We start from the raw sequence: 10,702 nt of genomic DNA on the forward strand, positions 1-10,702 counted from the left end.
TTAATTCAATATAATACCGCAATTTTTTTAAAAAAAAGTTAGTCCATGCATTGGTATTGTAATTAAAGGATATACTTACTTATATTTCAATGTATAAACATCAACTAAACTTAGATTAGAATGGTGCCTAGCATTAAAAAAAACACAAATAAAACCACTACCTAAACTTGATTGCTCGTGTCACCCTAAGTTACTTGAAGAGTGAAAATTGGCACTTCTTCTCATCCTAGGCAGCCTGCACTTGCCTTGAAATTTCTGAGAAGCAAGCATATTGGCTCACTTTGCAATCTTGGAGGTTAGCCGCTCACCTCAATATACAAATTGATCACCTTTGTCTCCAAAGGCATGTTTGAAGATGATCTGCATGTCAAATGGCACATTCTTCAATTGCTTTTCATAATTTTAAAATTTGAATGTGTATGTATCTAGAAAAATATATGAAACATGGTTGGTAGGTAGATGCCAATAATTAAAGTGTCTTGTTGTTTGAGACAAGTAGGCAATCCATCCTTGGTGTAATAGGGGTGCGAATCCTGGGCCTGCTGGCTCCCCCCCCTCCCGGGACACATCGTATGCGTTCCCGTCTATTAAGGTTGTAGAATAATCACAGATTATAGTTAAACAGAATAGGAGGGACTTATTCTTGCAGCTCCTTTTAGTACTGCCAGACTCCAGTTTGCAAGAGGAGAGCACAGCAGCAAAGGAACCATGGCTGATGATGAGCCTCTGTCTCGCTCCTCCTTCCCCCCATCCTTCGTGTTCGGCTTTGCCACCTCTTCTCTGCAGGCAAAGCTTAATCATCATCATTGTCATCATCCTCTCTCTCTCTCTCTCTCTCATTTCATGTTTTCTTTAGCAGATTTTCAATGTTGCTCGCTCTCACCATTGCCTGCTTTCTTCAAGCCTCTGCCTCGCTCCTCCTTCCCCCCATCCTTCGTGTTCAGCTTTGCCACCTCTTCTCTGCAGGCAAAGCTTAATCATCATCATCACCCTCTCTCTCTCTCTCTCTCTCTCTCTCTCTCATTTCATGTTTTCTTTAGCAGAATTTCAATGTTGCTCGCTCTCACCATTGCCTGCTTTCTTCAAGCCTCTGCCTCGCTCCTCCTTCCTCCCATCCTTCGTGTTCAGCTTTGCCACCTCTTCTCTGCAGGCAAAGCTTAATCATCATCATTGTCATCATCCTCTCTCTCTCTCTCTCTCTCTCTCTCTCTCTCTCTCTCATTTCATGTTTTCTTTAGCAGAATTTCAATGTTGCTCGCTCTCACCATTGCCTGCTTTCTTCAATTAGCCTCTCGTGTGAGAGGATTTCAGGTTTCTACCCTGATTGGGCTGATCAGAGTTTGAAGTTATGCATTCCATCTTTTCTTTTTCTTAAATGCTCTCTTTTAGCAGAATTTCAATGCTGCTAGCTTTCACCATTGCCTGCTTTCTTCAATTAATCTCATAAATCAGAGAATTTAAGGTTTCTACCCTACTTGGGTTGATCTTATTTTGAAATCTTTGCATTTTCAGATAGAAGGTGCAACTAGGGAAGGTGGAAGAGGGCAAGGCATTTGGGATAATTTTGCAAAAATTCCAGGTAAATCAGTATGAATTACATTCAGCTATGTTCAGTATTCACACACTTGAAGAATCTAAGGGAACCCAACCATTCCAAGTATTCACACAGTACAAGGATCCTTATGCATTAGATTCTGTATTCACACAGCCGATTACTCACGTAGTTCAAGAATCTAAAGGAAGCTAACCATGGACTCTTACATTGCATTAATAATGTGCTTTTGATAGCTGTATCTATGGCTTTGTGCAGTTGCAAGTCCATAATCGATTTTCTTTCCTGATCCTTTTACAAACAAAGTTTCTGAAAGATGTTTGCAGGAAAGATAGCAGATGGAAGCACCCCAGAGGTGGCATGTAATCATTTCCGACTATTTCAGGTGAACCTTCAACTGCTTTCTTCGCTTAAATTAGCTCACTTAGTTAACTTTGGCAGAGCTGCAATACTCAACCCTGAGTCATCTTCTGTAATGCCATGGCGCTTTGCTGCATCTGTATTATATTGCTTTGCCTGATTTCTAATGGATCCCTCCACCTCTTATCCTGATGGCCTGTGGCCCGAGTGGTGTTGAGTATGTGGGGCCGCAAGTCCGTGTGCCTTGGACCCTGGAAAGGTAAAATTCTCAGTCCCACTCCGTCAATCAGACATTCTGAATCAAACCAAAGAACAGCAAAGAAAAACTGTCATAGCTGTCCATTTTTCCATCTAGAGCTGATTGTAAACTCAAAAATCTATGATCTTGTCTCAATTACAAGAAGCAAGAACTAGATTAAAAGAAAGAAGGATGAGAGACCTAAAGAGGGAGGTGCCAAAACAGACAGGAAGCAAGAACTAGATTAAAAGAAAGAAGGATGAGAGACCTAAAGAGGGGGAGGTGCCAAAACAGACAGGAGGGATCTTCTCATCTTGTGTCAATTTCTGGCTTTTAGTTTGAACAAGCTTGTGCATTTATTGGCAGGACGACATTCTGGAGATGAAAAAGGTTGGAGTAGATGCTTATCGCTTCTCCATTTCTTGGCCTCGGCTCTTTCCAGGTAGCTCTTTCTGAGAGGAAACTTTACTTGCTTATGTAGAAAGCAGCAGTCAATACATTTGATTTTTCATTTGCCACAGATAGCTCGGACCATGTAAACAAAGAAGGCATAAGATTCTACAATTCTCTCATTAATTTCGTACTCGAGGCTGGTACAGTTGTGTAGCATTCACCTATTGCTCCTTTGGACCAAAAAAAGGGAAAGTCTTGAATGTATTGCAATGTTACAGGATTAACACCATTTGTCACGCTTTATCACTGGGATCTGCCACAGTTTCTTGAGGATGATCCTGAAGTCATGGGCTGGAGAACAAAAAATATCATGTAAGACCTGATCCCAAGTTGTTTTAATGTGAGCACTTTGAGATAATATAATTTTTTGTCTAATAAAATAATGGTCTGCAGACAGCACTTTATGGTTTTTGCAAACACATGCTTTCAGCGTTTTGGTGATCGAGTAAAACACTGGATAACCTTAAATGAGATCCACCTGAATGCATTCCTTGCATACGGTGCTGGAATCATGGCACCAGGAAGGTGTCAAAGTCCCGACACAGAGCCTTATATAGTGGCTCATAATCAGCTACTCTCACATGCTGCAGTGGTGAAGATGTACCGGGACTATTATCAGGCATGCTATAGTCAACACAGCATTCAAGCTTTGCTGCATCAGTGGATTTGCTTTATATGTGTTTCCATGTGTTCTCAAGTAAGCTTCAGTTATACCGGTTGGACTGCAGGATGAACAAAAAGGCATAATCGGCATCAGTGTAGATCTTATGTGGTATGAACCTATCTCTGATTTACAAGAGGATAAGGATGCTGCAGACAGGCTTCTCAAGTTTGAGATGGGCTGGTGAGCAATTTAACTTCCTGTCTTGGGCAGTGCAGTCATAAAATAACTGGCACCATCTGTATCAAGCTGCCTCTATTTCTTGCAGGATCTTGGATCCATTGCATTTTGGCGATTACCCAATTATCATGAAAAAGCTGTTGGGTGATAGACTTCCACGATTTAGTGTAGAAGAAAGTCAAGATCTTCGAAGAAGCATTGATTTTATAGGCGTAAATTACTACACTACACTCTGGGCATGTAATGCAAAGGGTACTAATGGTATGAAAGACCTTGAGAAGCCCAACTCCTGGACGCCAGACATACAGGCACATTTTTGCTGTTAGTCTCTCTCTCTCTCTCTCTCTCTCTCAGAGCTTTGCTATGGAACAGTGGTTTTACCTCTCATCCATCACACATGACACCTGTCCTCTGAAATGCCCAGGCAACTGCTGCTTAATTAGCATTATCTTTAATCCATTTGGAGATGGAAGCAATAGGCAAGCACTTATATTTGAATTTACACTTTTCGAGACAGCATATTTGCAATTTATGGTGCATCATTTGCACAATGCATCCTACTGACTACAGAGTAGACATAGTCTTTCTAGAACACGGTGGATGTGTTGTCTATCATTCTTAAAGTATGAAGTCACAATCAACCTTTTTATAGAGTATCGTCTTACAACAGGGAAAAACAAAGATGATACCATGTTGGGAGAACCCATGGCAAGTTGAAGCTGCTTCCTTTCCCACCTTAGTGCTGCCCTGTGCAAGACAAAGACTATTTCTTGCTGTTGTATGTAGAGCAAAAAGTACCATCAGCTTCTAGAGGAATAAAGAGAATAGCTCACATCTATATTTTGCAGGGTCCTCCTGGACATCAATGGTTCCGAAGTTGCCCTTGGGGCTTGAGGAAAGTCTTGGCATGCATCAATGAATCATATGGTGAAATTCCGATCTACATCACTGAGAATGGTAATGCAAACTGACACAAGTTCCTTATAACTCTGAAGGATGTTGATGTAGTTATAATTTCCAGAGTCTCTTAGGTAACTGCAAGTTGCAATCTGCTAATATTGCATAGATGGTGACTTAGCTTCTGTCAATCTGCCCTGTATGATATAAGGAAGCCAACCATTTATGTTTGCAGGGACACTAGATTCAAACACAGGTCTGAATGATCAGCATAGGATCAGGTTTTTCAAGGAACACTTCCAGCAAGTGACAGCATCCATCCAGTAAGTCCATGATTTTCATTATGAAGCATATTGTCACCTTGTGACAAGCTTTTTTCAATTGGAACATGGATCAGCAACAAGATACCATGCTTCCACAAATTGTTATCTCACTTTGCATTGTTTCACTCCAAAGCTGACTAGTAGAACTTCCGGTGCTCCTGGACAGGAAGGATAAGGTGAATGTGAAAGGCTACTTTCTGTGGACTTTCATGGATAACTGGGAATGGTTCAATGGCTACAACTTTCGGTTTGGCTTGTATCATGTAGATTTCAATCACCCAAAATTTGCACGAAGCCCAAAAGCATCAGCTAAATGGCTTTCTTCTTTCTTGGCTAGTTGAGGCTTGTAGATCAAGGGGTACGATATGCAAGAACAAATGTGATAATGAGAAACAAGAGAAGCCAGTCAACCTCTGCACTTCACAAGAAGATGCTGATGTCCTGCATTATCCCGTGTGGTTAGGGTTGAAAATCATCAATGAAGAATGCGTAGAATGCAAAATCTTGGAATCTGAGTGAAAGACATCAGACTAGAGAATCCTTGATTGTTTTCACCATAATGTAAACGATCCATAATCATTGGGCTAAATCATGGAATTGAGACAATCATTCAGATTGATAAAATGAACCGATTCTGATTTCTCATAAATCTTGCACATGGGGCACAAAAACACCAGGACATGTGGTTTTTTTGGTAGTAAAATTCGTCTCAATGTGCCTGTCAATTTGCCAAATCAAAGGAACACACAATACTTAATTTGATAACCCAGGAGTAACTAAAATGATGATCTAATTAACGCTGTGTCTCAACTTCAAAGGCCAGCCTACTAAAAGTTAACTGGTTTACAGACAAAAGTGTCGACTTGTACCAGCATATATTAAAGATCTAATACAGGCATTGACATTCTTGGCATTTCAGGGTAGTGCAAAGTAACAAGACAGTCCAAATAATTTCCATATTACTGAATCCTGATGCTAACTTGCCAACTAACACCTGCCTGAACTAAGAACTGAACTTGGACCAGAAGCCAAAGCTGTCAGAACATCCACCTGACTCTTCAATATAAAGAGATGAACATCTGCAAGCACCATCTGATACATGAACTTGATAGCTGCAGCAGCACACACATGGAGCTCTGCTCCATGCCCTGAGATAAATAACAAGATGCAACCTGTGCAAACCCTTGATAATGTCTCTGGAACAATGGGATGCTTGCGTGGACTTTAAAGGTTTAGCAGACCACTTCTCTTACGAGTAAAGACATAAGCAACTGATTTTGCTCTGGCAGCAATCTTTCCTCACATACAGACACAAGCATCCAAAAACTTCTGTACACAAACACCAGAGACCATAAATGCTCACAAAAGCCTAGCCAAATCACGGATCAAATCAGAGTAGAGTATGGATTAGATCAGTTGTATAATGTAGTAGGGTCCTAAACTGACATCCCTGTTATCATTCTGAATTTTCGTAGAAGGGTCCTAGACACATGGGCTTCATTTTTCAGCTTTTCACCGAGGTGTGTTAAGGGGTCTTACCATATGACTGGCCTTTAGGACACACGGACAAACCTCATTTGTCTCTAATAAAAAGGTGGCTTATTTTTAATCGAATACCATACTCTCCATTTGTGCCCAATTTGCTATTAATTGAGCGACCATGGTTCATAAAAAGCTCAACTGTAACACTCTACCATGGTAGCTCATGTGCACGGCCTTTCAGTGGGGTTGGCATGATGTTGAAAGGTACCAGTACACTTTGATCTTGAAAGTGAGCAACATCCAAATCTTGAAGCTTAAGTGCAGAATGGAAGGTCATAGTGAAACCTTGAAAGTCCAAGTAGAATTTCAACCTGAAAGTATAAGCAAAAACAAAGCAGCACCCTCCCTTACCATAAGATAGATGATAGGATCAAACCATTAATGAAGGCAATAGACCTTCAAATAGAAAATTAAAACCACCATGATGTCCTCAATATATTGCCTCCATAATCCATACTAAATATATCAATATCTATACTTCTATATCTATATCTACACCTCCATACTTATATATCCATACCAGACCTAACATCCTATCCTACATGGCACTTTTAGGGTGACTCCTAACCTTCCAAATCATACTTCTTCTTTTTTTTCAGAATTCCAAAATCCAAGGCTACCGGAGTTCTGGTCATGTTATGAGTGGGTTGTTGTTGTAATATGGTTTGGTTTTTCTTTTCTCTCCTTCCATGACCTATCTTAAGCTCCTTGCTGTCTCTTTAGGGCACAGATTGGGATGGGTGAGGCAGGGTAGAAAATAATTCTGCTGCCCTACTCTGCTTTGGTTGGTGAGATTGAAGCTCGGGAATTCTTTCTGGTGTAGTAAAAACAGCCTGCCTAACAGTTGCAGACCTTCCCCAGTACAAGAACTTCGTGGCAGCAGCACATTGCGTGACGCTCTCTCTGCTCCAATCCCGTTGCTGGATTTTTGTCTCTGCACTAGCTCCAGAGTGTCTCTTGATAGAGGGTTGTACTGGCATTTTACAAGGGGCTGTCACTTTATCGGCCCCCTTACCCTGCACACGAAGTCTCTGCCCACATGACACATGGTGTAAGTTTAATTATACTATCTTTCTGTCTCCAGAGACTGTCTACTAGCTTTCTATCACCAACGTCTGTCTACAGATTATCAACAATGCGATGCATCTGAGGCACTTCACAGTGCGGGCGGCCATCAACTCGAACGTGCTCGAGGTGCTGCATAGGGTAGCAGCTGGGTCATCGGATGATGATCAGAAGGGGCTACTGATGAGTGACTCCGAGGCAGTGTCCAGCGTCAACATCTTCCCCTCCGCCAAACCAAAGGCCACCTCCTCCCTCGATCGCATTCTCCAAGTGCCCGCCTCCCACTCCACCCTCACCACTATAAGTGTCTCGCTGTCCTGAAGCATGTTCTGCTTATTTGTTCTGCAACAGTTAATCTGCCCATTTACTGTAGGTAGCGCACCATGGATGATGCCATATTCGAGGACGAGAGGAAAATGCAGCTTCTCTCATCACGATCAGGAGGGCACCGACTATGATGACATGCAAATGTCAAATGCTAGATTGTCGCAGGTCTTTCGCATCTCCCTTACCTGTCTCAATGCCCTTTTAACACATTGTTTAACATCATATGTCCAGAAGACAAGGCAGAAAGTGCTATGGGGAAGGATGGCAACATTGCGAATAATTTGACATTTGACATTAGCACAAATATCATGGCCATTGATGCAATACTCGGTTAGAATGACTCGGGTATCTTGATAAGAAAAGGAACACCTCCTTTTGTCAGCCATTAATCCTCAAAATTTTGCTCTTGCACAGTTTCCCTTCTCCCTGGTGCGATTGCAAGGAAGGAAGGGCCCTCGAGAGCTTGGGTTTGCATCGTAAGCGAACCAACCCTAACAGGCATGGAGCGTGGACGCTTCCTTCCCTCCCTTACAAAGGGGATGGGAAACAGGTGAGACAGAGTATCAGATAACCCCTTCATGCTCTGTCTATTTAGTGCACCACTACCCCTTCTTCCTCTCTTAGGGTGGAAGTTTGTAGTTAAAGGAGAGATGTAAACCAATATTGACATAGGAATGAAGCAAAAGAAAGTAACAAGGATAGAAGCCAATTAGTGATTATGCTACTGATGTGCAAGAGTTTATGGACACCAAAAGTGAAAGTATTGTACAATGTATCCATTTAATAGTGTTTTTGGCCAAAAATCGAGTAGTACTAAGCATGCTTCTAATACTAAAAATGGTGATAAAGAAAGCCTTGTGGGAAAAATGAGCACTTGAAGGCTCATTGGCACATCACTTGTGTTCATGGAACTTGACAAGTTGGAGGCTTCCCTGCACCTTCAAAAGCCTTTGGAGAGGCCTAGTTAAAGGAGTATCAAGCATCACATTTATTGCATGAAGGGAAAAGTAGTTGGATGCAAAGTGATTTGTGCCCTTGGGGAAGAAGAACCCAAGATTTGAACTCATGCACCCATGCTACTTAACACACACTCCAACCACTAGGCTACAACCCCATTGGCAAGGAAAAGTAGTTGGCAAGGTTAACAGTGCTCATAGTGGATTTGGACTCACATTAGAGCTTGATGCAGTTGTGAAGGCTTTGGGTCTTGAGGAAAATCTTATTGCTTTTGGGAATTTATGGACTATGGGAGAAGCTAACAAACCAAGAGATTGTAAACATTTGTAGAGCTACAAGTTCACCTACATCATTAGAAGTAATATGTGATTGAGTTAGCAAGGTCTAATGTAGCAATTTCATGCAATAGCAAGGTTGGTGTGAATAACATAACACCACTTGATTGCTTGAATAACCATACAATTAGCTTGAAGGCAAGAATACCCAAAATACAATTAATAATCACATTTATCTCCTATTACCCCTCCTTTGTTGCTATTTGATCCTTCTATGCATCTACCATAAGAGACAAGCTCCCAACATTGAAGAACACCTCCACATCCATTGGATTCAATCTCTATTAAAATGTAAGCCATCCCAATGATGTTGCTTAGCATGTAGATAATATACCAACATTGACATTCTATCTAGATGGGGCAAACCTCGTGTTGGAAGAGAGGGAGAGAGACAAAGTGGAGCGGAAGATGAGCCTCAGCTCATTATTGTTCTTCTTCCATTATTCTTCCATCATACTAACTGAAAGAGACTTACACACATAGGTATGACTAACCAAGACTAACTGTGGTTAAGTCATTGACTACACTGACTTATTGAATGTCACATACGTATACACGGTTACACACATAAAGATAGATTGATTGAAGAGTAATGGGAGCTTGATATTCTAACACTCCTCCTCAAGCTCAAACCATTTGATAAACTCCAAGTAGCTGTCTGAAATATATGAACTTTTCACCAAGAGACTTGGTAAATATATCTGCTACCTGGTCTTCAGTCTTCACATGAATCAAGTCAATTTGCCTTGTAAGAACCATTTCTCTAATGAAATGGTAGTGAACCTCAATGTGTTTGGACCTGGCATGGTAAATAGGATTGCTAGCCAACATAACACTGCTGAGGTTATCACAATGCAATCTCACTTTGCTTTCCAAATGTATTCCCAAGTCTTTCAACAGTTTCATTAACCAAACTACTTCACAAGACACTAAGGCAGCTCCTCTGTACTCAGCTTCTGTATTAGACAATGCAACAGTAGGTTGTTTCTTACTCTGCCAACTGATCATACTGCTGCCCAATCCAAATGCATAACCACTGGTTGACCTCCTGTCATAGGCACAACCAGCCCAATCAACATCAGTAAACCCTGTTAAGTCAAGGAATTTTCCATATGCATAAAACAGCCCATAACCTATATTACCCTTTACATATCTCATTATCCTCCTGACTGCATCTAAATGTGGTTTGCGAGGCTTCTGCATGAACTGACTAATCAGCTCCACTGCATAACATAAGTTAGGACGGGTAATAGTCAAGTATATCAAGTTGCCCACCATCGGTCAATACATGGTCACATTCTCTATGTCATTCCCAATATCAATGTGCAACTTGACATTTTGATCAAGAGGTGTCTCCATAGGCTTGCATTCAACCATTTCATACTTCTATAACATGTCATGAGCATACTACTTCTGTAGCAGCCATATACCTTGAGGCATAGAGACCACCTCAATCCCAAGAAAATACTTTAGTTTACCAAGGTCTTTGACTCTGAATTCAACCTGTAAACATGATTTAATTTCAGCAATGCCCTCTTCATCATCTCTAGTGATGATAAGATCATCTAGATAGACCACTAGATGTTGGGGGTAAAGGCGCCTCCACCTAGCCGCCCGTGTGTTACTACACTGACAGTCAACGCCACTGCACACTGCAGGTGGCAGGTGCCCGTCACCATCACTTTATTCTTTATTCTTTTAGTGACAGTTTGAATAAAGGAAGGCCCAGTCACACATTGTGACTGTTGGAGTTCCCATTTCTTGTCTTTCTCTCTCTTGCTCTTGCTCTCCCTCCCATAGCTCTCGAGTCCA

The 10,702-nt window shown here is 41.4% G+C and overlaps 1 protein-coding gene across 9 annotated transcripts; it reads left to right on the forward strand.

Annotated features, from left to right (window-relative positions):
* Positions 1-515: 515 nt before the first annotated feature.
* LOC148031547 (beta-glucosidase 25-like) lies at positions 516-8,407 on the forward strand. Of its 9 annotated transcripts, none has more exons than XM_087685087.1 (15): positions 834-1,150; positions 1,513-1,579; positions 1,879-1,937; positions 2,517-2,592; positions 2,672-2,743; positions 2,822-2,915; positions 2,997-3,222; positions 3,332-3,447; positions 3,533-3,765; positions 4,115-4,152; positions 4,293-4,401; positions 4,577-4,664; positions 4,831-7,541; positions 7,645-7,763; positions 8,013-8,406. In XM_087685087.1, exons 1-13 carry the CDS (start codon positions 1,028-1,030, stop codon positions 5,003-5,005), a joined length of 1,476 nt encoding a protein of 491 aa, XP_087541213.1. In that variant the 5' UTR covers positions 834-1,027; the 3' UTR covers positions 5,006-7,541; positions 7,645-7,763; positions 8,013-8,406. The 9 variants fall into 9 exon arrangements, with proteins under 9 accessions (XP_087541214.1, XP_087541215.1, XP_087541213.1 ...); XM_087685085.1 differs by having other exon boundaries at positions 4,831-7,257; positions 7,332-7,763; XM_087685088.1 differs by lacking the exon at positions 834-1,150 and adding an exon at positions 516-808 and having other exon boundaries at positions 4,831-7,763.
* The last annotated feature ends 2,295 nt before the right edge of the window (positions 8,408-10,702 follow it).

Source organism: Lygodium microphyllum, chromosome 9 (genome assembly GCF_053477565.2).
Source record: "Lygodium microphyllum isolate KBCC chromosome 9, Lygodium_microphyllum_v1.1.10, whole genome shotgun sequence".
Taxonomy (NCBI): Eukaryota; Viridiplantae; Streptophyta; class Polypodiopsida; order Schizaeales; family Lygodiaceae; genus Lygodium; species Lygodium microphyllum.